At 58.4% G+C, this 25,906-nt stretch overlaps 2 protein-coding genes across 2 annotated transcripts; both read left to right on the top strand.

Moving 5' to 3' along the window:
• The first annotated feature begins 5,791 nt into the window (after positions 1-5,791).
• LOC104379631 (sodium-dependent lysophosphatidylcholine symporter 1-like) lies at positions 5,792-15,198 on the top strand. Its single transcript, XM_009986937.2, has 15 exons — positions 5,792-5,878; positions 8,167-8,286; positions 8,605-8,729; positions 9,383-9,515; positions 10,203-10,281; positions 10,702-10,859; positions 10,953-11,043; positions 11,195-11,316; positions 11,430-11,513; positions 11,704-11,787; positions 12,712-12,824; positions 13,299-13,442; positions 13,722-13,898; positions 14,132-14,179; positions 15,153-15,198. The coding sequence occupies exons 1-14, from the start codon at positions 5,792-5,794 to the stop codon at positions 14,172-14,174; spliced, it is 1,560 nt and encodes a 519-aa protein (XP_009985239.2). The 3' UTR covers positions 14,175-14,179; positions 15,153-15,198.
• Positions 15,199-17,490: 2,292 nt separating this feature from the next.
• FKBP1A (FKBP prolyl isomerase 1A) lies at positions 17,491-25,760 on the top strand. The gene is made up of 5 exons (XM_086622836.1): positions 17,491-17,555; positions 17,693-17,740; positions 23,934-24,046; positions 24,787-24,939; positions 25,629-25,760. Exons 1-4 carry the CDS (start codon positions 17,519-17,521, stop codon positions 24,913-24,915), a joined length of 327 nt encoding a protein of 108 aa, XP_086478962.1. The 5' UTR covers positions 17,491-17,518; the 3' UTR covers positions 24,916-24,939; positions 25,629-25,760.
• Positions 25,761-25,906: the final 146 nt, after the last annotated feature.

Genomic DNA, 25,906 nt, shown 5'->3' on the forward strand with positions numbered 1-25,906 from the left:
TCTTCTTCCAAAGCTGACAAAATAACCTGTGGAAAGAACTAGAAGCAACGGACGTGCAATCTCCTGTCTCAAACCATCTCCTTCTGTGAGCTGGTGGAATGTTTCACAATAAAATCAGCTGTAAAGCAGAAATGACGGCCAGGCTAACGAACGGGGAAGGGACAATGTACCAGAAGAGGAAAAAGGGAAGTGGTGGAAAGAGGGACCTTGATTTTGGAAAGAAAATCACCTTCCTTGTCACTTGGGCAGCTCTTTGCTGTTCGACGTGCCCCTGCAGGAGGGGAAACGCTCATTTCTGAAACTCCTGTCGTTTGTGATGGTTGTCAGGGAGTTTGTTTGACCTTCTCTCTCGTAGAATCTTCCTTTATCATTCCATTTCTTTGTTCTAACAGAGTCGTAGGCTGAGATTGGGCTTTTCTAAAACTGACATTTACGCCTGTGAAAAAGCGTCTTTTTCTCCTTTGCCTGGAGAAGCATTTCACTTTGAAATTTTCCTTTTTTCTCCTATCATTCTTTCCACCGGGGAGCCTTGCCTGTCTTCCTGCTCTTTCACACGCTGGTGTAAAGGCAGCGCACCACGTCTCATGTGAAAACTCGCTTCTTTTCAATTTCTGGGTGATAAGATACAGCCCAGTTTTACCACTGTGCTGTCCTATCTGGGGCTGATGTCTGTCACTGTATCCGAGGGTTTTTTCTCCAAGTGCTGTATTTGAACAGTTTTCCCTTCCTCACACTGGTAATTGGAGGACTTCCTGAGATTTTTTTTTCCTTCGTACGCAGGTCATTGTTTCCTCTTCTTCCTTTTCACATCTCCTCGTTGCTGAGATTTGGTTCCTGTGTTTTCTGATAGCGTTTTGCAGCATTTCCTTGGAACTTTACCTCCCCTCTGTAATGCTGCTTTTGCCGTGGGATGTTTCCTGGTTCAGGTTTCTTGCGTGGTCAGTGGTCTGCCAACCTCAGGAGGTTCTGCTGTCCTGGTGCCTTTGGTCAAGTAGTTTTTTAGTGATCCTGGTGTAGGTACATCCATTTCTAGGTGTAGCTGTACCTTCAGCTGCTTCTTGGGGTAAAATAACGTTCACAGCACAAAGCAGCTAGCTGGTTGGCTTGTTTTGGCACAAAACTCGGGTAGCTCAGCTAGCAGATAAATGGAAGCAGCGACAAGAGATGAGGAGCAAGAAATCTCAGGGGGCACATCTGCAGCTACAAGAGGATGACTGTAAATTTTGGCCTATTTTTTTTTTTCTTGTTGCCTTTGGTTATACTCAGTTACACTTAATTTAGTTTTTTCTCCTCATCGCTGGACAACATTAAATCTTTCCAGAAGGAGAAAGTGACCTTCATGGCATGGCTTCTCCTGGGGTGGGTCTTCAGCTCCCTGGTGTACTTATTTAAAGGGGTGAGTAAAAGTATGTCAGTCTGCTCCTGGGATGTTCTTCAGAAGCTCAGTCAGGAGGGCTTTCTTTTGAAAGCAGCACTGCTTTACAGATCCTTTGTTACCAAGAAAAGGGACCTTGACTTGATATTTCTTCCTACTCTGCAGTTACAGGGGAAAACTGTCTTGGGGAATTGGTGCAACTGTCACATAAAACAAGATGCTTATGGCTTTCTTCAAAGTCCCCCACCATGAGGGGAGACCCTCTGATATCTGCATTAGATCATAGAATCATGGAATGGTTTGGGTTGGAAGGGACCTCAAAGATCATTTAGTTCCAACCCCACTGCCATGGGCAGGGACACCCTCCAAGGGACCAGATCCTTGGGCAGGAGCTGGTGTCTGTTCAGGATCTTCTCGGTAGGGCTGTGTGAAGAGTTGCTAGATTGGGAAAACAAGACAGTGCCACCCCTTAGCGCTTCTAAATGGTCTTGTTTCTGTTGGTGAACCAGAGTGTTCATAGATGGAGACTGGTGATTTTAAATGACGGCTTTAATTAAGCAACGAAGTTGGTTTTCTTACCAGGTTGTGGGTTTCCATCAGTGCTTGCATGGCAAACACCTGCCAGCAGGCAAGGAAGGGTGTCTGACAGTCACCTGAGGCAGAGCTGGGAAGCAGAACCGATTCCAGCTGTGCCAGCTGTGCTTTCCCAGCCACCCACCGCATCCCTGAGGAAAGAAAAGCCTTAAGCTCCTCTCGTGCTTCAAGACCCTGAGCAGACGTCTCCGAGCTGCGAGCTTCTGCGTGTGTCCTTCAGGCCCGGTGGCGGCCAGCGCACGCCCCGGTGCTCTGCCCGGTCACCCGCCGTCCTCGTTAACTAACGAGCGATGCTGGCCCTGCCCGCTGTCGTGGTGTGTTTTAGGCAGTTTCCCTCTCCTTTCGGAAGGAAAAAAGCCTAAAGGTACCTGGTGCCTGTGGAGAGTTCAGCCCCAGGGCTCCTTCTTGCTCCGGTGAATTAAATAACTCCCGTGCCATGCGACATGGCACGAACACACCGAGCGGGCACGACGGCGGTGAGGGGCTCCGTGTCGCCGCAGGCTGCCGGGGGCTTTCCCACGCTGGCTGCTGCCGCAGTGCTAACGGGCTCCCGCGGCGGCACGGATGGACGGAGCCGGCAAACACGGCTCTCTGCACCGGGGCAGCCGCGTATCGCGCTGGCCCGGCGGTCGGGCTGGCTGCCAGCTGGGATCCTGCAGAGGCCAACAGAAACGGGCAGAGAAATCCTTTCCAGATACCTGTTAGCAGCAGTTTTTCCAAACAAGTCCTGCATTTCCCTGTCCCACACTTGTGCAGAGACAATACCAATGGTGCAGCGCGCCCACGTCTTTGGCAGCTGAACGGCTCCTGGGCCAAACACCTCTCCATTTACTAATTTATCATTTCCTGACTTCTTTGCTACATTCCTAAATGCTTATCTTGTTTGCTGTTCTGTCTTGTCTGCGCTCAGCCTGTCTGTCCCAGTGCTGGGAGTTCCCGAAGAGATTCCAGATGTTCTTATTTACTCAGGTACGTTTCATGACTCTTCACTAAATTAACTCTTTGTTGGCTTACGGGGCCTGCAGTAGCCACAGCCCTTCCTCTCCTTCCTCATCCACCTCGGTGGCTGTGGACATCACAACTCCCGTTCCCCCAGGAGAAGGCAGCTGTGCCGAGGGGAACGCCAGAGCCGCCGGCCACGCGTAGAGCAGTCAAGGAGGGGTGAACCTTCAGAGGACTTGCTAGTGGAACGTATCCAAAAGCTGCCACGTGCTTCTGTGCTAAAAAATTCCCATTTGCTGGCTTCAGGCTTCTTTTTTTATTATTTTTTTTTTTTCCAGTGGGGCTCCCTTGCCCCAGCAGCCCGTCTCCGGGTCATAGTACCCTGAGAAAAGCTGTTCACAGCATGGCTTGGATGGGAGTTGTTGTGTCGCACATTCCTGGGCCCTGGGCTGCCTTGAGAGATAAGATCTCATCCTTCTGCAGTGGAGAAGGGCGTTCTGGGGAAGGGACCTTTCCTTTGCAGTGAGTAAACTCCAACATGACCTTGTTTGTTAAACTGCAGAGCTTCGGCTTCTTTCAAAACCCGTTTCTAAGCAGCTGATGGCAAGAGATCAGCGTAGCGATGGAAGAGGCATCGTCCCTTCGCCCCAGACCCTCGGTGTGCGCAGCGTACGGCGGGCGGTTTGGTGAGATTTGGCACGTGGCATTATTATACAGCCCCCTGCCTGCAGCGAGCAGCCCGGCGTACAGCAGCGAGCGATGGGGAAATCGGTGCTTTTCACTGGAATCTGCCTTTCCCAGCGTGAAGCCGGGCCCTGCTCTCACGCAGAGCTCCCCGTGCTGCACTGCTGGTGGTGACGCCTTGTCTAGACCCGACGGGTGATGCCGCCCTCTGTGAGGCACTGAGCAACAGGGCAAAAGGCTTTGGGAGGATGTGAGCAGAAATAAAGCTTTCCTGCGTGGAAGATAATTGTGCACTGAACTAGGCAGGGAGCGAGAGCTGCACAGCTACTCGGGGAGGTAACTGTTGGGCATCTCTTGGCTTTCTCCTCTGTGTGCAGAAAACGCAGCTATTTGCACCTGGCGAGTAAATGAGGGCCAAAGAGCCAGAGGATTAAGGGCTGAGTACAATTTCCAAAGGTACCTTGAGTCTGTCCAAGAGTAACGTGTGTGGTGAGTGGGTACAAAATAGGCTAATAAAAAATAAAAATAATTTTTTTATATTTCCTTTTGAGTTTCCCCTTTCTTCTTGGATGGGGAGAGCTGTATTTTGCTTTCTTATAGAGATGTGTGCTTAGCTCTGCTGGTGGGGGACAGGGATTTGGCTCCCAGTGCGCTGGCTGTGGTCCAGCGCGAGCGATATTTGTTATCTGGGATGTCAGTGCAATAGCAGTGGAGAGAGCTGCCGCTGACTCAGTTGTACTGTGCCTTATTAACCAAGTTCTGACTCAGCCTGCAAAATTCAGGTTTTCCAGATTAACCCCCACCGGCCGAGGCCAGGCTGAGCTGAAGATGACGCATTTTTCTAACGGCGGCGTGGTGAGCCATGTAGCATGGGTGCTCGCGTTCCCCTTGGGTGTGGGCAGGGATGCAAACACACTAACGTGGATTCAACGCTCCCAGTGACCCTTGGGAACCTGGGAGGAGAGCAGGAGAGGGGTTTGCCCATGTCCTGCTGCATGTAAGTTCAGTCTTGGAGACTGAGCTTGGTCCAGCTAGAAAAGCCTGTTTTGAAAGAGCTGCCTGATGAGGCTGGAGGTGCCAAGCAGACGATTAGTGGGCAGAGTGGCGGTGCCATCCCTCTCCTGCCATGTGCCTTCTGCCCTCTGAAGCTGATTTCTCCCTCTGCCTTGCTTTGCCAAGTGCTGGTAATGGTGAGCGCCGCTGCCTTGGGAGCTCGGCTGCTCCCACACAGCCAGCGCTGAGTAACCGGGCTCCTACGGCTCGTAACGTGGGAGTAATTTTTGGTGTGTGACTGCTGGGCTCTACGGGCGATGAAGGGTCTGGGAAAGAGGACTAAGAAAAGCACGTTTCTGGGGTCTGCATTGCCATGGGAGATCTGTCAGGAGCTCACAGACTGAAAGAGGTTGATAATTACTGATCTCGCTTAATAGGGAAAGGAAAATGTATCCCACGCCTCCTACTCTTAAGTGACAGTGTCCTGGGCTAGGGCAGTGCCAACATCTTGCACCCATTAAGGAGAGGGCAAAGCAAAGGGGCAGGGGGTTTCCACGGCCCCAACTGAGCAGCCAGAGCTGGGCTCCTGGGCTCCTGGATTGCCTTGGGAGAGAGAGGCTTAGTCAAGGAGCGACCTGGGGCGAGAACCTGCCTGTTCCTGCTGCCCTCTCTGCCTGCCCCAGCCACTTGGGTTGCCCACTCTGGGTTTTGCTCTCTGGTTCTTTGCAGCTGGTGATTGCTGGTGCTGAGTCCTGGGGCGGCTCGAGCGTGTTCCGGCGGTGCTCTGGGGCTCAGGCGAAGGACTCCTCTGCACCCCCAAGACCTCAGTGTGGCAGCAGCCCTGGGATGGGGAGGAGATGCTGGACCCAGCTTGACCTTTGAAGAGCATCAGATTTCTCCACTTGACTGCAGAGAAGCTGGGAGCTGCTGCGGCGAGCAGAAGCTACACTGTGAGCCCTGCCAGGTCTCCTGCCTCCATGGGCAGGGTTTGGCCACGCTCCTCCCTCAAGGCCAGTCATTTCCCCTCCACCAGCTCTCCCGGCGCCCCACAGATGTATCTTCACTTGCCAAACCTCCATCCAGCTCTCATTGGTGCCTGCGGTGTGCTCTTTGACATATGAGGCAACTTCTTCCTCGCCCTGATTGAGGAAGCTCCTGCGTCCCTGCCACATGCCGCAGAAGGGCACGGTCATGTCTGCAGCCATGTTTCCAGCTGGTCCTGAGGATGCTGAGCCGCACGGGTTGACCCAAGAAGGACCTCTCCCCCAGAGCAGCGTGGTCTGCAGAGAGGTAAGATCAACATCCCAGGCTGCTGCTTTCCTACTTGCAGAAATGCATTTCCCACGTGCCCGCGGAGGCTCGGGAGCGCGCGCGCATGCCCACGCAGCGCCCGCCCGGCTCCCGCAGCCGCTGGCCGCGGGGGCGTTGCGAGGCGGCTGTGACTCAAGCTCCGGAGCACGTCGTCGAAGCCAGGCTCCACGTTTTGTTGTCGTTGACTTTCAACGGAAACGGGCAGAGGCGTGCAGAGCGCTGCCCTGCCTGCTGCGAGCGCACAGGGGAGGAAAGCCGCCCCAAACCCTACAGCCGAGAGAAATGCCGTTGTAATTTTAGAAGCAGAACTGCTGTGGGAAGATGATGTTGTGTGAGTAAGTGCTCCTCAGCGGTGGTGCGAGCCTAATGCTTCAGCCACCGCTGCGGGACAAGGTTGGTCTGGAATTTGGAATACAAGAGGCTCGGCTCTCGCCGGGCGCTGGAAAAGGCAGAAGGTAACCCGGGAGCAGCAGCTGAGAGGCACGAGTGGGCTGCGGGCGCTGCCTGGCACAGGGAGAGCCGGCGCTGCTGCTGCCCAGGGTGTGCTTTCTGCGTGGCGTGGGCTGGGGAGGAGTTATTGCTAATGGCTGCACCAGGGAACGGCACTCGGAGCCTGCTGGAATGCTGCTTTTCGAGAGCGCCCGTGTTTTCGGGAGCGGCTCCCTCGGACCGTTACAGTGCAGATCTGTCATCCAGCCAGGGCGGCTGTCGGCTCGACTGACGTTAGCGGCACAGCAAGCCAGCTCCTCCCAAACAGGCCGGGGAACCGGCACGTTGTCCCCTCACCCCACGACAGATGAGAGCAAGGGGGATTTTGAAGCGACCCCTGACGCGATGTCCCTGTTACCCAGCTGTTGATGGGACCCCATGGTCCATCCCTCAGCCCAGCTCCTGGCACAGCTGTCTCTGTGCCAAGCATGAGTCAAGGAGCCTTCCACATCTTTCCAGAAAGGGCTGGGTATTTTTTGGGTGCAGGACAGCAACCCACTTGCCATGCTCAGAGCCACACTGGAGCTGCTCAGGGGTTGGGAAAGTGGAAACGTGGTGTAGACCAGGAACCTGAGATGCTGACAAGTGTGTTAGCCCCGAGCTTCGTCCGAGGCAGCCTGTGCTGGGACGGGAGGTCAGCCTTGGTCTCCAGGCATCTGCACTGCGACCCCACCACTGCTCACCCCACCCCAACAGAAACAGCCTCTAGCAACGCTCTGCTCGCCGCAGAGCCCAGCTGTGGCCAAGGCCACGCGCTGCTTTGCTTTCCATGCGGTCTCACCCTGCGTTCTGCAGCGTGCTCCTGGTCTGGTGTGATGCAGAGGTGTAGCGTGTCAGACAGCATTTCAGGGCCAGGAGGACGTCGGCGCTGTACGTTGCCTCTGGGAACTTGCCTGGTTCTTGAGGCTTGGTACGGTGTTTACTGGAGCTAACCACATCCAAATAAAGCAGAGGCTTTGCCATCGGCCCTTTCCTGCACGCTGAAACGTTCCTTGTGCTTTCCCTGTGGATCTGCAGCAATCTCCTGGGCTCTGGCCTTTGCAGTCCCTCTCCTTGGACTGCCTCTGTTATGGTCACTTCAAGCCTGATGCAGTTTGTACTTTTTAATATTAAAGAACTTGAACCACTGGATTGTGGCTCGACAGAGGAGAGGACAGTGTTAGACCAGCTCAGCAGAGAGCTCTGTGCCTGGTGTTAGATACGTATCTCGCTTGCATTAGCAGCCCATGGTCTCAGGCAAACATGCCTCTGAGGAGGAGCAAGGTGAAACACCAGGGATGTGGCCCTGGTGACAAGACAAGCCCAAGACAAGCGAACGAGACAGATGCTGGTTGATCAGCTCTTGCCTTGGGGCTTTGGCTGGTCAAGGAGTGGATGTGGGCTGGTGGGCTGGAGCAAGGAGAGAGGCTGTGACCTTGAGGGCTTATGAAGAATACGAAGCTCTGCTGAGTGGGATGTCCGGAGCCGCTGCCCTAGGACAGGTTGTGGGCAGGAGGCACTGCGCCCTGACCCACCAAGGTTACCAGCAGATGGGGAAGCACCCTACAGCACCCAACTGCCATGTTCACTTTGCTCATGGGTATCAGGTGGAGTGATGTCCAGGCAAAGGACACATATGTGTGTTGTTCATGGGTGTGGGGGCGTTATGACATGACTCGGGCTTTAGATGGGCATCAGAGAACCCAGCGGATGGGACAAGCAGGAGCTGGAGGTTTGCTGTCAGCTGGAGATGTGTGTCATTTCTCTGGTGGGCTTGTTCCCTCATGTCTTGGCTGCAGGAGAAGCCAGGACTGCCGCTCTGCAGAAAGGTTTGCTACGCTGTTGGGGGCATTCCCTACCAGATGACAGGCAACGCCCTTGGGTTTTTCCTCCAGATCTTCCTGTTGGATGTTGTGCAGGTGAGTGGACACGTGAGATGGAGTTATCCACAAAGGGGCTTAGCATAAGCTTGGCAGATTGGGGCAAGGGTAGTTTGGTGGGTGGCCAAAGCCCTTGGAAATGCTCACCAGAATTAGGCATTCAAACTGGATCAAAATCTCATCATGTAAACATTGTTGGTGGGCACGCAGGAGGCGTTTCCAGGCCGTTTCAAGGTTTGGAGTGGTCTCCAGGGGAGGCCGATGAAACGTTGGCTAGAGCGAGCTGCACTGTGCTGACTCTCAGCCTTTCACCAGGACTTCTTTCCCTTTCGAGCTGTGGTTTCTGTTCCCCGCCAGCTGGAGCCATTCCATGCCTCTTTGATCATCTTCCTTGGAAGAGCCTGGGATGCAGTTACTGACCCTGCTGTTGGCTTCCTCATCAGCAAAAGCCCGAGGAGAAAATATGGCAAACTGATCCCATGGTGAGCGTCTGGGCTGGAGCCTCAGGAGGGTCTTTGGGCTCAGATTCATTCAGTGCTGGGCCACCTCACTGGGAGCTTAATGTGATCGTGGCTTATGGAGAATTGCAAAACCATAACATCACAAGGACACTAAAGATAACACATGACTGGCAGTGGGGTCCATATGTCACTGTGGTGGAAGAGGAGGAGCGTACTGCAGACCCTACCCTTGCTCTTTCTCTGGGGCCTCACACTTTCGAGGCCGTGGGGTTCGGTGCTCCGAGTCCTGCGTGGTGGTGCGTACCGAGTTTGGTAGCTGTGCCAGCAGCTCTCCATCGGGCTCTAACCACGGGCAGATCTGGCACACAGAGGGCTACCGCTGCCTCCAGGGTTCTGCTGCAGGGCAAGGGCTTGAAGTGGTTCAGCAAGAGAACAAGAAATGTTGGACAACTTAGACTTTACTTTTTCTCTCAATATTTGTGTTTAGCCCCCCCAGCCTGACTGCTGGACACTGGCTTGAGCAAAGCTGCTTCCTCTCACCGATGTTGGTCTTGCAGTAGCTGGGCTGTGGCTCAGAAACTGTGGAAGGGACCGTGCTGCGTAGCTCAGCTTGTGCAATAAGTGTGACAACCTTATCTGAGGGTTGGATCTGACCAGCTCTGCTTCCTTCCCAGGATCGCATGCTCCATGCCATTCGGGGTGCTCTTCTACTGCCTGATGTGGTCCACCCTCTCGGATACCACCCCCACCTCCTTGAAATTCCTGTGGTACCTGTTCATGTACAGCTTCTTCCAGACTTGCATGACTGTAAGGAACACGGTGCCTGGGGCTGACTGTCTTACAGACCATCCTATACCGCAAGGAATGGGGACAGGGTCAGCTGGGGAGTCCCAGCCCCAGCCTCTCCAGAAGGGACCTGGAGCAGAGTCTGGGAGAGCTCCAGCTGGGGAGCAGTAAGGGACGTGGGATGGTACAGACCATCCTGTAGGGATGGTGAGATGGAGCAGTGCAAGCAGCCTCAAGTTGCACCAGGGGAGGTTTAGATTGGATATTAGGAAAAATTTCTTCACCAAAAGGGTTGTCAAGCATTGGAACGGGCTGCCCAGGGAAGTGGTGGAGTCACCATCCCTGGAGGTATTTGAAAGACGTGTAGATGTGCTGCTTAGGGACATGGTTTAGTGGTGGACTTGGCAGTGCTGGGTTAACAGTTGGCCTCGATGATCTTAAAAGTCTTTTCCAACCTAAATGATTCTGTGATTTTATGATTTTAATGCTGAGGATCTGGCTGGGCTGTCTGTATATGGTGATGTGAACTTCTCCATCACTGGTTTGCGGGACCAGAGCAACTCCCAGAAGAAAAGAGTGAAGAGCCACGTGCGTGCAGGGGTGGCACAGACAGCAGCATTATCTGCTGTGGGTAGGGACGAGGGGGGTCGTAACCAGCCAACCAGGGAAGCAGCAGCCGGAGCTGTGTTTGAACTGTGCTCTCCCTAGTGCCACCACGTGCCGTACTCTTCCCTCACAATGTTCCTGGGAGGAACCCAGAAGGACCGTGACTCAGCCACTGCCTACAGTAAGTGTCTGTGCCCCTACAACCCCGGCTGCCTGCGGTCCTGGGACACCCTTCCCGGGGGGAGGTGAAAAAGTTCCTCTGGCTTTGAACAGGCTGCAGAGTGGATGGGGTGAACCAGGGATGTGGTGAGACCAGCGTCGTCTTCTGCAAAGGCTTCACCTGCAGAAATGTTTCTTAGATCTGTGTCATCACTAGGGAAACCAGGACCCAGAGTTACTGGTTCTAAACATTAGAGCATTTGCTGCTGGAGCCAAGGGAAAAATCAGAGCAGGTAGAAAGAGCAGATCTCTTCGTCTGGGGCAGCTCTGGATGTTGGTGCCTCCAATTCCATTTGCAAAGCTGGTCTCTTACCCTGTCTGAGGGATGTCTCCCATCAGCCAGGGAGTGGGACTGAGGTTTCTCTCCTGGTTGTACTGGCAGGAATGGGGATGGAGGTGTTCAGCACGCTCCTTGGCTCAGGGATCCAGGGGCAGATTGTGGGCAGTTACCATGCCCGCATGATGAACAGCTGTTACGTGTCGAACGAGACCCGACCCAACACCAGCACCTACAGCCTCATGGACTCCCTGGAGAACACGGTAAGGGCCGTGTCTGCCCCTGCTCCTCCCGTGAGCTCTGAGGGCAGAGCTCTGTACCCACACTGGCACTCTGCACGGTCTCTCATTTTCCAGCGTAGGGCCTATGTGTCTGCATCCCTCATCCTGGGCTCAATCTATTGCCTGTCCTGTCTGATTCTCATCTTTGGAGTGAGGGAGAAGGCTGGTAAGGTCCATTTGGGTTGGAAAAGACTTTTAAGATCATCGAGACCTCCAAACCACCCTGTACCTCCCACCCCATCACAACCACCCTGTGTCTCCCAGCCCGTCGCCAGGGTTCTGGCAGCTCCAGTGCCAGCCCTGCTGTCTCTCCCCAGGGCCCCTCAGCCCCCTGGGGAAGGTGGAGCTGCCCTTTGCCAGCTGCCTGAGGACCATCATGGGACACAAGCCCTACACCCAGCTGCTCTGTGGCTTCCTCTTTGCATCTCTGGCTTTCCAGGTGCGAGACCTGCCGTGGCAGGAGAGCTTGGGGGATAAGATGTCCAGGCAAGTTATCCAGACTGTGAACTCGGGCCCCCCCCAGCCATTAACGTCTCTGCATTGCTTTCCCAGATCACACAGGGGATCTTTGCCTTCTTCTGTACCCATGCCGTGGGGCTGGCCGGGAAGTTCCAGCATTTAGTGCTTATCATGTTGGTAAGCGAGCCCCAGGCAGACCTTCCTGGTGGAGGGCTGATCCCTGGGTCACTCCAGCCCTTGACCATGGGCAGTTCAGCCTCATGGAGTTGTGTGCTGCTGCTTCTGCCCATCAGCAAGGACATCCCCCGGGCAGAGACTGGCAGTCCTGGGGGGCATTGCTGAGACTACCCTTTGGTTCTCTCCTCAGGTCACCGCTTCCCTCTCTATTCCCTTTTGGCAGTGGTTTTTGGGGAGATTTGGAAAGAAAACAGCAGCGACGCTGGGCCTGGCAGTGAGTTTGCCCATGGTTGTGGCTGTGGATTGAGAAGCCCCGCGAGGAGACAGCCGTGCCCCTGGCTGCACAGGGTGTCTGGGGAGAAGAGCTGGCTGGTGGCTAAGGGTGGCCCTGAGCACGGTGTCCTCTGCATGCTGCAGGTGACCAGGAGTAAGCCAGTAGTCGATGGGAGCTCTGCACTTCTTGTGTCTGGCCACTGCTGGTGGCTTTGCAGAGCTCTGCAGTAAGGTGCAGGGAGGGACCATCCCTGGGACAGCGGGGAAATTATTTTTTTTCAGCATCACCCAACCAAGGGCTTGGGCTCTGAGACTCCACGGCTGCAGATCTGGGGAGCAGTGTGTGACCAGATGCTGTGCCAGTGCACCCGTCTCATGTGCACACACAAGCATCATCCTCTGGCCTCTGGCCTGCTCCAGGATCTTGCTTGCTTGATGCAAGTTATCCAAGTTCTGCCATCTAGCTCCGAGAGGCACAGGCAGGGAAGGAAGGGCTGTGCACCACGCTTGGCACTGGCTGGCAAACAGCTTGCTCATCAGACACACGTCCCAGCTGCTGCCTGGCTCTGCAGGTCAGGAAGGAAATCCCACTGGGCTATTTTGCAGAATTAGGTGCTTAAATCCCATCGAGGATCTATCTCCAGATGCCTTCCTCACGGACATTGGGTGCAGCCATAGCAGATCCAGCTTTCCAGTTAACCGTTCAGCTTCACTGCCCTCCATAACCATCCCTTCTTCACCCATGAGGAAGGTTTTGCTGCCAACGCCAGCCTGACCAGTGCCTCCCCGCTGCACTGCACAGGGGACAGGAGCAGTTCCGTTTATGAAATGTGTGGGGAAGGGGGAGCAGTTGGGTACAAGCTGCCTGTGAGCCACAGAAAGGGCCCATCCACTTTTGCTTCTCCTCTTCCTCTCGCCACTGCAGCTGATCATCCCGGCCCTGGTAGCCATCACCCAGGTGAGGGACAACTTCCCAGCCTTCATCTTCCTGGTGATCATGGCAGGCTGCAGCATGGCTGTGCTCTACCTTTTACCGTGGTGAGCAGGGGCACCTCCGAGCCACGCATCGGGCAGAGAAGTGGGGAAAGTTTTGGGGAAAGCACCCAAACGTGCCAGGACTGCCCGTTGGCTCAGTATAACGGCTTTTGGGCTGCAGAGGGACATGTGGAGGTGGGACTGGGAAGGGATGTGGATGTGAGCCATGGTCCCCCAGCAGCATCGTTCGGTCTGGGGTTGGATTCAGCAGCAGGATGGCAGTCACTGCGCAAAGCACTGGTTTTATTCTCTTTTTCTTCTCTTTTTCCAAAGCAGCTGCCACACGCTGCCTATAAGACGCTCTCTGCCCCGTTCACCTAAGGCAGAGGACAGGCACAAAACGGTCTCCAGAGTGGGGTTCTGCAAGGGGATTCTGTCTCTCTCCGCTGCTTTGGGGGGGCCTGGGAGTGGCTGCAGCTGAGTTCAGCCGGTGCTGGCGTGGGTGTCACCGACGTGTCTGTGCGGCTCTGTCCCCAGGTCCATGCTGCCAGATACGGTGGAGGACTTCATGCTGAGGAACCCCCGCTGCCTCAACCTGGAGGCTCTCTTCTACTCATTTTACGTCTTCTTCAACAAGTTTGCAGGTGGCCTCGCGGTGGGGATATCGACGCTGAGTTTACAGTAAGCCCCAAATCCTGCCTCCCCTATTTTGTCAGCCCAGCACAGGCACTTTGCACAGCTCTTTTCTAGACTGTCAATAGGAGATGCTGGAATGAGTCACAAGGGTATCCAACTTTGTCTTTCCAACATCTACTGGGAGCAAGAGGAGCAGAAAGGAGTGGGAATCCCCCAAAACTGACCTCCGATACCAGACTCTAGAGGAGGAGGATGGAAGTGCCTGCTTGCCTTTCTGCGGTGGCCCGCCAGGGCTAGGGGAAGGAAAAACATTCTCCTCTCTAGTTTTGCAGGTTACCGTGCTGGGGACTGCACACACAACACCTCCATCATCCTCATTCTGCGCCTTCTCATGGCCCCAGTCCCAATAAGCCTGCTGCTCATTGCCATAATCATCTTCTGCCTCCATCCCATCAATGAAGAGAGGAGGAAGCAGATGAGAATGGAGATGGAGGCGATGGGGTAAATTCAAGCTCCCTGAAAGAGCCGGCTCACCTGGCATTAGGCTGGGCATCTGCCATGGTACTACCCGGGCACAGAAACGTACAGAGAGGGGACTGTGTGTGTCTGGTCCAGCTCCCCGTGCCCAGGCTACGATCCTCTCTAGGGGCGCATTTCCTGGAGGGCTTTGGGGGTATTTTGGGGGCTGCTGACTTGACACCGGATTTCATGAGCATTTGTGTTCCTTTTAACAGGCATCAGGTACCGCGCGGCAGCCGGGAACAAACCCAGGGCTGAAGCGGGTGAGTTCATCGGGAAGGACGCGGATTTGCCGCGCTGTCAGGATGTGCTGCTGCCAGGGAAAGTCCTTGCTTCCTGTTGTTTCTGCTCCCTGTCCCAAAGGCCTGTTTTGCATCCTGACCCCATCCCTCTCCTGGCAGGCAGGCACAGGACGGGGTCCAGCTCCAGCCCCAGCCCTGCCACCTCACCAGGGACTTGCTTTCCCCAGGGCTTGGTCCTGCCAGATCTGGGCACGGCAGATCCTCGCCCTCCTTCTGGGGCAGACCCCGTGCCGGGGAGGACGGACCCCACCAGTCCCGGAGCAGTGCTCACGCACACCAGGGTGCAGAGGTGTCCCTTGACTGTGGGAAAGCTCACACAAAAAACACAGGGATTCTTTTTGAAAGGAAACTATTTGTGACCAGTTTTTAGGGAAAATACTGCCTGGATAGTGCTGTCTTTGTGCTTAGCCTGCCCTTTCACAGGGAAAAGTTTAGAATTTCTTTGAGCAAGGGTGAGGTTGGGGCCGGCGGTGTTTTAAAGCACGTGCAGACACAATGCCACCTGGCAGCAGGGTGCTGGAAGCCAGCTCTGCCCATCCGCCTGCGCCCCGTTCGCGGAGTCACCGCTGGGAAATCAGGAGCTTCTCTGTGCACGAGGCTGCAGGAACGGGCTGCGCTGCCTCCGCTCAGGCAGCTGGGGGGTTCTGGCAGCTTGTCCTGGTTTTTGCCAGGTCGGGAAGTTACGGCAGAAGTGTCAAACGAATGTCAAGAAGAGCTGAGTTGCTCTTCGGTCGCAGCCCGTTGCTCCATCTCCCACAGCGGCGCCCTGCAAGAGCCACGGGGCACCCCCACGTCTTTTCCGACAACAGCGGGGGGAAGAGAGGGAAAACCAGGCATCTGGTGGCTGGGAACACCGTGCCGTGTTCAGCCCTGCGCAGAGGCACCGGTTATTTTTAGGGCTGGAGCTGTACCTGACTGTTGGGTGACCTTGCAGCTCTCCAGTCTGGTGCACACTGGCAGGATCCGAGCAAATTACTCCCCGGTTGTGCGCTGAATTAATTTGAAGCCGTAAGTCTTGTGGTGCAACTTTGCCATCAGTGGGGGAGAGGGTGTTGTAGAGCTGCTCCAGGGCACCTGCAGGATCGTCACGGCAGCCCGCACTCAGAACAACTTCTCAGATGCAGAGGGCCTCCTTTTTTTCCTCCTTTTTAAAATTTTTTTTTCTTTTTTTGTTGTTTTGTTTTCTGGAGTGTGAAGGATGTTCCTTGGGATCGCCTAAGCCCAACGCACAGGTGTTGGGATGCACTGCCCTCTGCCACCACGCCGCTTCCAGCCTCGCCGCCTGTGGATTTATGAAGACGCAAGTGCCTTTGAGCATCGAGGAAATGCTCCGATTGCTGAGAGTTTCAAACCCTGCAGAAAGCATGAATTATGTGCCAAGGCACGCGCCCCTCGGGACAGAGGAGAGGGCTTGGTCTGGAGCTCCCAACCTACAGCACGAGCCGTGAACATGCCACGGGCTGCTGCAGAGCAGGACCTGACCCACCGCAGAGCAGGCAGCTGCTGCTGGCGTGCAGGGTGCCCGCCCGGGGCGATGCTTCTGTATATTGAATAATGGCCCGTTTATTTTTCACAGTATTAAATCCGAATGGTCACGCGTTTCTCTCTTGGTGTTTCTTATTTTGAGTTCTGCCAGCAGATGATCCAGAGGGCAGGGAGCAGTTTGGGCAGAATTCACCAATCGTTCAAGCTTTTGTGCTTTCTCCAGAGTTTAGCCACTGGGATCTGACCTGAACCTTCCCTGGATCTCGACCAGCTGGATCCTGAGCGGTGAGGGGTGGGTGGTCAAACCTGGCTGAGCTCTTTGCTCCAGTTGAAGTACTGGTTGTCGCAGTGACCTTGCTTGCCAGTAAAATGGGCTCGTTATGCAAGGGAGCAAAAAACCCATCCCACCCAGGGCAAGAGCCACGAGGAGGCTGCAGTGCCCGACGCGTGCCAGCGTGCCTGCGCCAGCGTGGCACGGGCTGTAGCATGGGCATGCATCGAGCAGCACTTTCTCCTTTCAGATCCTTGTTTTTCGCTGGCCCTTGTAGGGAGAGCAGGACCAGCCCTTCGCCGACAGCTTTAATTGGGATGGGCGAGAGCATCCCGTTATTTTTCATCCTGACTCTGGGCTTCACACCTCTGCCCTGCTGACGGGTGCGTTCGTGGAAAGTCAGGGACCACGGGCACCATCTGCATGTTGCAGATTTAACGTAAAAAATGATGTTATGGCATCAAGCAAGAAAAAAAAACCTTGCTATTTCAGTATTTAAAAGATGCAAGCAAGGAATAGAAGCAATTAAAACTCGCTTCATCCCATTATCTGTTATTTTAAGAGTCTCATCCTCTTGTGTCCCATTTTAATGCACTTGCTGGAAATACTGGTTTTTTATTAAGTCTCTTGGCTGTCCTTGGAACTTCTCCGTTCCCTTGTGGACACTCCAAGTTCACCTCCTTGAAGTAAGGAAGTAGGACACTTTGAGGCGAAAACCCCGTGCCTGGAGCTGTTCTTTTTTTAACGAAAAAAGAAAAGAAAACAGTTGCTGCTGTTCGCAGAAGAAAAGTCCTTTTGAATGTGGGATTGTTCAAACCCGCGGGTCGTCTGCTGAACCCGGGGCTGGCGCGGACCTCCGGGGAGCCGGGTTATTATGGAAATAACACATTTATATATGAAAAATAACAGATTTGTATACGAGAGATAACACATTTATATAAGAGAGATAATACGTTTCTTTATGAGAGATAATACATTGGTATATGTACAAAACAGCCCCTCATCTGCTTGAAGCGGCGATGGCTGCCGCTCCGTGCGACGGACGCTCTCAATACCGGCACGGCCCAGTCTTGGGAACCGAGGGAATAATTCAAAGCCCCCGGTGGGGCGGGGGTCCGCGGCCGGTGTACGCGGGCACCGGGGGGGGTCCCGGGGAGCCCCGCTCTGGCAGCCCCGGGCCTCCCCCGCGGCCCGCGCCTCAGCGGCCTGGGCATGGCGGAGAAACGGGCGAAGCCTGCGGGGCTGCGGCCACAGAGCCGGGCCCCGGGGCTCCCCCGCGCGATACACCGGGACCCGGGGAGGAACGGCCCGGCTGGGCCCGCCGCTCCGCCACCGGTTGCCCCGGCAACCGCGCGGTGCCAAGATGGCGACGGGGAGGGGAGGGGAGAGTGCGGAAGATGGCGGCGGCCGGGGCGGGGCCGCTCTAGGCGGCGGGCGGGCGCGCTCTATGGCGGCGCGGAGGCCGCGGCTGCGCACACGTGGCCCCTCCTCCCTCGGGCTGCGGGCGCTGCGGGTGCGCGAGCGGCACCGGCACCGGCACCGGCATGGGCGTGCATGTGGAGACCATCGCCCCCGGCGACGGTAAGCCGCGGCGTGCCCTTCCCCTCCCCGCCGGACTGCTCCTGTCCCGTCCCGGTGCCGGTCCCGGTGCGAGCCCCGGTTCCGGTCCCGGTGCGGGTCCCGGTCCCGGTGGGCTGACGGTGCGTGTCTCCCCGCAGGGCGGACGTTCCCCAAGCGCGGCCAGACCTGCGTGGTGCACTACACGGGTGAGTGCCGCCCGCCGCGGGGCCCGCAGGGCGGGGCTGCCCCGCCGCCACCGGGGGAGGGTCGCCGCGGCCCGGCCCGGCGGCCGAGGGGCGCGAGGGGGGGGCTGCGCGCCCCGGCAGCCCGCGAGGACCCGGGGCCCGGCCCGTGCGGGCGGCCGGGCTGGGCCGCGGCGCTCCCCGGGGAAACCGGGGGGTTCCGGCCCCGGGGGCTGCAGGGCTTTCCCGGGGGGAGGGCTGGGCCCCGGGGCGGGGGTCTGGCTGTGTCCCGGGGCCGTGGGGTGGCCCCGGTGGTCCCCGTGGGAGCCACCTCCCCTATCTGGGGGGGGCTCTCCCACCCTCGTCCAGCCCCCCCTCTTTTTGGGGGTGCGCTGAGAAACGGGCCGGGGTGCTTGGGGGGTGTGCGGGGGCACCCCGGGCAGGCAGAGCCCCCCGCCCCGGGCCAGCGGAGCCCTGCGGGCCGTGCAGCCGCCGAGCCGGGAGCCCCCACCCTCGGGGCTCCCGTGGGACAGCGGGGGCTCCCCGGCTGGCAGCGAGTCAGCCCCCCCGGGAGCTTCGGGGTCCCCTGTGTCAGAGCGGGGGTCCCCGCACCCCCAGTGCCGTCCCTGCTGCCCAGCCCCTTCCCCCTCATGGGGGTGTCCGTGGGGCAGAGCCCACCCTGGGGGGGTTTTGGGGGCTCTGGTCCCGTGGGGGTCCCTGGTGCGGATAACGGGGGGTGCTGACGGGGCTGCGGGCGTAGGGTTTCGAGGAGGGGCTGCCCTGAGAGCCGGGGAGGGTCCCGCTGCGCATGGTGTGCACCAGCAGCCTTCTGCGAGCTCAACAGAAAAAAAAAAAAACAGCCTTGGCACCCCCAAAAATGCTTTGGGGGTCACGCCGGGGGTCTCCTCTCCCCCTCAGCTGCCCTTCGATCTCCAGCTCAGCATGGTGGCTGCTGCGCTCCGGGGTGAAAACATGTCGACCTGTTTGTGGCTGGTTTTGCCGATAACCAGTTCCCCTCTCCCGTGGTTGGGGGGCTGAGGGTGCCCCCCTCTCCCATGGTTGAGGGGCTGAAGGTGCCCCTCTCTGCAGAGCGGGGCCTGGGCAGCCCTGCCTGCTGGGAGGGCTCGGTGGGCATCCAGCCCATCTGCTGCTCCTCCATCTCCTCCCTCGTCCTTCCCGTTCCCTCGTCCGGAGGCAGAGGAAGCTGCTCGGGCTCCCCCGGCCGCCCCGTTTCCTCCGCCGGTGGAAGAACAAAGGGAGGCTGGCAGGCAGTCAAGTGGCTCCTGGTGGGCCAGCCCAGCCGCCCACCAGCCCTCCGGCCCCATCTCTCCGTCCCTGGATGCTGCCGGAGCTCTGCCACTCTTCCCGGCTCCGGCCCCCGCCCCGGCAGAGCCGCTCGAGGGGCACCAGCTGCCCGGCCCCACGTCCTGGCGCTCGGGCAAAGCGCTGCGTGGTGGCTCGCTCCCGACAGACCCTCCCTGGCAGCAGCGATCCGCTGTGCGTGGGAGCCGTTCTCTGATTTCCTTTTTATTTTTCTGTTATTATTGTCTCCGTTTGGCCTTTATCCCCCCCATTTCCCACTGCAGGCAGCTTCTGTCCCCCCGCCGCCGCCTCGGCAGCAGCGGAAATCAAACACCTTTGGGCCCCGATGCCGTTTTTGTTGGTGGCCGCTGCCCGCGTCAGCACCGCGGCTCCTGGCACTGCGGCTCCTGGCATGCCACCTGCCCCGCGAGAGGCCGGAGCGGGACCTGACTCTCGGGAAACCTCAGAAACCTGGGATTCCCCAACCCCGTTGCGGCGCTCACCGAGCCCGGAGCAGGATCAGAGCGCGATGTGGGAGGTGCTGTGCCCGAGGCTCCTTCCAGAGCCCCCCGGCAGCTCCGGCTGCCCTTTGCTCCCGCGGTGCCCCGCAATGGGCGTGCGGCGGTTCAGCTCTTGCTCCTCTGGGTTATGGATGGACAGTGATTTTTTTTTTTCCAAAAACGTTTTTTAACCAAGCCAGCAGAGACCCAAGGGTGAGAGAGTGTGGGTTGGCCATCGGCATCTGCCAGGGCCCGAACCTCTGCTCCATGGGGCCTGGCCCCACCAAGAGCAGCCGTTTCATCCCAGGGGCGAGGGACGGACGGACAAACAGCCTCGGAGTGGCAGGGCTGTGCCAGGGAGGAGGTGGAGAGCGGAGCATCCTCTGGGCCCCTGCTCGGGAGACACTGGTCGCTCACGCTGGGGTTGCAGAGGTGCCTGGGGGGAGCTCTGGGAATTGGACCCTTTCCTCCTCCTTTGGTCCCGGGTCCCCGCTCTTTGCAGGTGGTCGTGCCCGCATCCCGCGGGGAGCAGGGGGAACGTTGCCGGAGGGCGTCCGGCACGGCCTTTGGTGTGAAATCTGCTGCAAAGGGCTGTTAAAGAAACTAAATGGCGGTTGAAGTTCCCCAATGTGTAACGTGGGGCGGGAGGGCTGCGTAGGAGCGAGTTGATGGGGAGGGGGGTGCGGGTTGGGGGCTGGCAGCCCTGAGCCCCCCTGGGTCTGGCTGCTGGGGCAAGTGCCAGGACGGAGCGAGATGCCATCGGGGCTCCTGGTGCACCCCGGAGCCCTGCCAGGGCTGGGTTCTGTGCCCCCTGGTAGCGGGCTGGGGGGCGAAGGGGGCTGCGGAAAGCGTGGGGAGACCACAGCCACCGTGTCACGCTGCCAGAGGGGAAATGGGGGCCCGTGGCCGTGCTGGGGAGCACGGGGATGGGAGCGAGTCTGGCTTGGCTGGACCAAACAGCTTTGCCCGAGCAGCGAAACGCAGCCAGCTGCTGGTGTCCTGGAGGGAGGTGGGCTCGGAGCAGGGGGATGGAAATGCTGGGAGGGTTGCTGGATAAAACTGGCTTTCTCTGGTGCAGAGGGGCTGCCCATCCTTGCCCAGCACCCGGGCTGGACGCAGCCTCAGCTGCCGGCTCTTCCTGTTGTCCGCGCGGCAGCTGGCACGGCGGTTCCCTCCCCGCTGTGGCCAGGTGCCGCCACGCTCGCGCGGCAGCGGCAAACGCTCTGCGGTTACGAGACGTTTCCTACCGAGGCGTGCGACTGCCGGTCGGCGCGTTGTGGGAGCTCGGTGCCACCTCTGGAAGCCTTCCACACCTGCGCTGGTGGTCAGACGGTGGGCCGAGCCCCCTCCCGTGTCCAGCTGCTGGTGGTGGTGGGTGATGGAAGTGTTGGTGCCAGGAGCTTGGGCCCTGGGATCTGGAGCATCTGGCAGAGGATGCTGGTGGAGGCAGGATTTAACCTCAGCTGGGCAGCCCCATCCTGGCACAGGGGGCTGGAGCATGCCCTGGTCACCGTGGGCGTATCCCAAGGCTTTTGGGAAGGGTTTCCCATCCTCTCCCTTCCTCTGGCTGGAGCAGAGGTGCCTACCCCACTGCTCAGGTCTCTCCTTGCCCCGCCTTGGGAAGCTGGCTCCATGCGGGAGCCCCTGGGCAGCGGCTGTGCCGAGGATTGCAGCCCGGGATGGAGGGGGTGCAGATGGGGCTCCATGTCCCACCAGCAAACCCCTGACCTGCAGGTTTGTCTTGGAGGTGCCCCTGCCCGCTCCAGCGCTGCTTTCCACCGCCTCTGCCCACCCGGGGGGAAACGGAGCCAAGTGGCACGTTGCAGCTGGCGTCTCCCGGCTGCTGCCTGCCAAGTGTGGCAGAGACCTGGCAGGGCCGTGCTGCCAGCCCGTCTGGAGCTGGGGCTGCTCTCTGGAGCTCCCCGTTCCATCCAGTGACCGCTGCAGCCCCGGCTGCACAGCTCCGAGCTCTTCCTCACTGCCATTCCCCTGAGACCTCCGCTCCGGTGTCCTTATCGCCCAGCCGAGACCTCCAAGGGGGTCAAATCTCTGGCTCGGGGTGGGAACCAGGGCAGGTGGGTTTCTAACCCATCTCCATGGGCTCTGCCGTCCTCATGGGGCTGGTGTGGGCAGCGGGTGAGGAGCCATGCCAGGGGCTACGGCGAGCTGGGATGTGCTGGGAGCTGGCTGCTGCTCCCCGGGCTCTGGCAGGGCAACTGCCTTTGCCAGAGGATGCTCTGCCTCCGTAATAGCTTTGAGATCTCGTTATCTCCCTGCTCGGGGATGGCAGGGATGAGGAAATGGTTGCTCATACTTGTCCAGGGCTGGGGAAATCTCCCGGGAGCCTCGCGGGCAGAGGAAGCGCCTGAGATGCAGATGCTGCCTCCAAAGCATCGGAGTCTCTTTGTTTTCCGCACTGGTGTGATGGGGGGAGCGCGGCGGCCCCGTACCGGGCAGCCGGGATGGGCTCCCTTGTGCGACCTTCACCATCCTGGGCCAGGGGAAGCCCGAGTGATCCATCCTCCCTGGGGCTGCTGCAACCAGCTGAGTCCATCAGTCCCTCTGTCCTCACCCAGGGTGCTGCCAGCTCCGAAAAGCTCTCCGAGGCTGGATGTGGACAGGTGAGCTGGCATCAGGGGCGGGCAGTGTCCCCTCTGCTCCTGATCGAGGTCAGCAGCATCTCCTGTGCCACTGACGGTGCCTTTACGTTCCCTCGGCCGGATCATTCGATGGGATGTGCTTCTGCAGGCAGCGGGTGCCCACTGGCATCCTGCCCATCCCTGTTTGCCATGACAAGCAGGGGGGTTGTGCTGCCTGGTCCCCCGGGGAGAAGGGTGACAGGCACGAGATGTCCCCTCCGTCCTTCTGCAGCCACCCCAGCTCGTTGCGGTGCCGGAGGGCTCAGAGCTGAGCTCGAGATCAGCTCGTGTCGCGGCCAAGCGGCACAGCCTGTGCCAGCCAGTGTGGCCTGCCCCGTGCCCCGGCTGCCAGCGTCCCCGCCGGGCGGGAGGAAGGCCAGCGGACGGGAGCGGGGAGCGGCGCCAGACGGGGCTGGAAGCCGGTTCAGCGACAAGAGGTTTATCCTGGAAGGAGGAAACAAGAAAACTCCAGATTTACTATTCCAAAGTCCAGGGCTGCGCCTGCCCGGCTGAGCTGGTGCTGACGCTCAGAGCCCTGGAGAGGGACCTTTTCCTTTCCCTGAAATTAAAAGCTTAATTCCAGTCCCCGGCTGAAATGGGGGGCTACCGGCCCCCACCCCCTGCACTTTCCTGCAGCCCAGAGCTTTCAGTCCTCATTACCCCTGCAAAAGCCATGTTTTGTTTTTTTCCCCAATTTCCTGATGTATTTTTCCCCCAGTTCCCTTCTTTCTGTTCAGCACCTCGCATCACCACGACTGCCCGTGTCTGCGTGCCATCGCGGTGCAAACCTCGCTCGTCTTTTGCACAGATGCATTTTACTCTTGCTCGTGGGCGCTGCCCTGGTGAAGGGAAACCACTCTGCCCTATGTATTGCTGGGCAAGTTTGATTTTTCCAAGACTTTTTCCAGCCAAGAAAACAGGTTTAGGGCAGTGAAGAAGTGAGGAGGGTTCGCAGGAGAGTTTATTATCGCATAGGGTGCTGGAGCTGCCTTATAGGAGCAGCAACTCCGCCGACTGGCGGAGTTGCTGCTCCTATAAGGCAGCTCCAGCTCCAAGATTCCCCAAGAAGGTCAAGCAAGTGGCAAGGGAGGGGAGAAAATTCCTCCTTTGCTCATGTTGGAGAGTTATATTTAGCCCTGGGGATATCAGCCCTGGCTAAGTAACGCGTGCTGGGGAGGGGAACGTGTGTCCGGTGCTCCGTGCTGCGTCTCCCCGTTGTCGTTCCTGGGTACAGGAGCGATTTGGTGGAAGACTAACGGGGTGCAGCTTGGCACGGGGAGGGCTGGAGGCCGGTAGTAGCCGAGATGGGGCACTGGAGCCCTGATGCTGTTTCGGTTGCCCGAGGATGGGAGCCTGCCCGCGGTGAGGAGCGGGAGGTGTGTTTGCCGGCGCGATGGGAAGCGCCGTGCCTGATCCTGTTGCTGGCAAAACGGCCGGCAGCGGTGCTGTGAGGTGGGGAAAGCTTTTTTCCCCCCTCTGTCCATCTGCTCCCCTCATCTGTCCTTGGTCCCAGCCCAGAGGAGCAGCTCTCTCTGGGTGGAAGCAGCCAGGAGCAGGAACAATCCAGGGCTGGATGGTGCCCTGGGGGTGCTGGGGGGGATTTTCCCCCCAGGTTGCCCCGGGCAGGTGTTTCCCCAGGGAAAAGGAGGCTGAGCTGAGAAACATCTTTGACTCAGGGCCGTGTGAGCTGTGCCAGGGGTGACCGTCACCCGCTCAGGCTGCCGGGTGCGTGACTCTGTCCCCGTGTCACCATCATCTCCCTCCCTCTCTCCCCAGGTATGCTGGAGGATGGGAAGAAGTTCGATTCCTCCCGCGACAGGAACAAGCCGTTCAAGTTCGTGATGGGCAAGCAGGAGGTGATCCGCGGCTGGGAGGAAGGAGTCGCTCAGGTGCCCGGTGCTTCTCCGCCTCCCGGTCTCCCGTGCAGGGCTGCGCGGAGCCGTGCGCCTGGGGAGCTGCTGCGTGGGCAGCAATCACTCTGTGCAGCTTGTTCTCGATCTTTTTTATTTTTTTTTTTTTTTTTTTTATATTCCCCTGTGTTTTCCACCCCTCCGCCTCCTCAGCGCTGGGAGGTGTGGGTGTGAATATCACCTTCTGCATTGCCACCTGCCAGATGGCAGGAACGGAGCAGGGCCGGGCCCCAGGAACACCTACGGCACGTCGGTGACTCAGCGGTGACATTTCTCTACTGAGTCAGCTCCGAACGAACACGGCGGGGAGCGCTTGGGCCTCCTGCTCCGAGCGGAGCCGGCTCCCGGGCTGGGAAGCCCACGCGGAGGGAGGGCTGGTGGGCACGGTGCGGCGGCGGCTCCGGCATGCGTGGCTGCAGCCAGCTCCGTGCGCCGTTGGGGGCACGAGGCAGCACAGCGCAGGGGTGCCAGTGGCTTAGGGAATGCCTGGCATCCCCTGCCTGCACTAGTGTGAAGGACATCTCAAACCTTGCTCCTTTTCCAGCCCATGCCTGTTCTTCCCATTCCTCTTCTGTCCCCTCCACCTTGCCCAGCCTGGGTCCTTGCTCTTGCCCAGCGTAGGGAAAGGAGGGAGGATGGGTCTGTGTCCCTCTCGCTGGCCCTCACCCGGTGATTGCGCCCATCTCCTGACACCCCTCTGTTTCTTTCCCTGCCCCCAGATGAGTGTTGGCCAGCGGGCAAAGATGACCATCTCCCCAGATTACGCCTACGGCTCTACCGGCCACCCCGGGATCATCCCACCGAACGCCACTCTAATTTTTGACGTGGAGCTCATGAAATTGGAATGACCTACCCCAGCACCCTGTCCTCGGGTAAGGAGGGGCACCCGCCGGCAGGGACTGTTGTGGCTTGGGGGGTGACTCTGGGCTCCCATCTTTTATCTCAGGCTGGCCTGGGGAGTGGGATGGAGGTGATGGCAGTGGGGGGTCTGAGAAGGAGGGTGCCAGGTTTCTGGCTGCGGGGACAAGTTGCTCTCAGGAAGCTGGTGGGCTGGGGTTTGCTACAGTGGTATGAGTGGAGTTCTCAGCCTGGCAGAGCGGCTTCATGCCATGGAGGTGTTGCGGTGCCAGCTGACCGTGCCTTGGGTTCCTTGTGTTCCTGCAGGGCTCGTCTGCCTGCTCCTCCTCACGCCTGTCTTGCTGCTGGTGCCTGGGTCTGGCATGGCGGGCAGGATGGGGCTGTGCTCCGGGCTCTGTGGGTCCGGCAGGGCGGGCAGGATGGGGCTGTGCTCCGGGCTCTGTGGGTCCGGCAGGGCGGGCAGGATGGGGCTGTGCTCTGGGCTCTGTGGGTTTGGCAGGGCGGGCAGGATGGGGCTGTGCTCCCCCCCGTAGTTGCAGCTGGACTCCTGCTTTGAGCAAATGGTGTGGTTTGCGATGAGACGGCTGTTCCGTGAGTGTGCTCCCTGCTCTGCCAGGTCTCGTGGGCAGGCAGCAGGGTGGGCAGCGGGGCAGGCAGTGGGGCAGGCAGGCAGCTTTCTCATGCCTCTCGTCTCTCCCAGCAGGTTTGGCACATGGAGGAATCCAGAATCTCAGCTTCAAGAAGAGTGCACACGACTTTGTACGGAGCTTTTCCTGATACTCCACTACACTCATTGTATAACCTTACACCTTGATTGAACGCCTTTGGTCACTAAGCTTTGCGTCTGACTCTTCCTCCTTGTATCGTGTTTTTATGTCTTTTTAAACTATACGCCATAAACCTCAACTCTTTTTGGGTCAAGTTCTTAATCTTGTTTTCGTTCCAGGTGTAGACTGCGTTTTACCGGTAGCAGCAGATGGG

Source organism: Tauraco erythrolophus, chromosome 18 (genome assembly GCF_009769465.1).
Source record: "Tauraco erythrolophus isolate bTauEry1 chromosome 18, bTauEry1.pri, whole genome shotgun sequence".
Taxonomy (NCBI): domain Eukaryota; kingdom Metazoa; phylum Chordata; class Aves; order Musophagiformes; family Musophagidae; genus Tauraco; species Tauraco erythrolophus.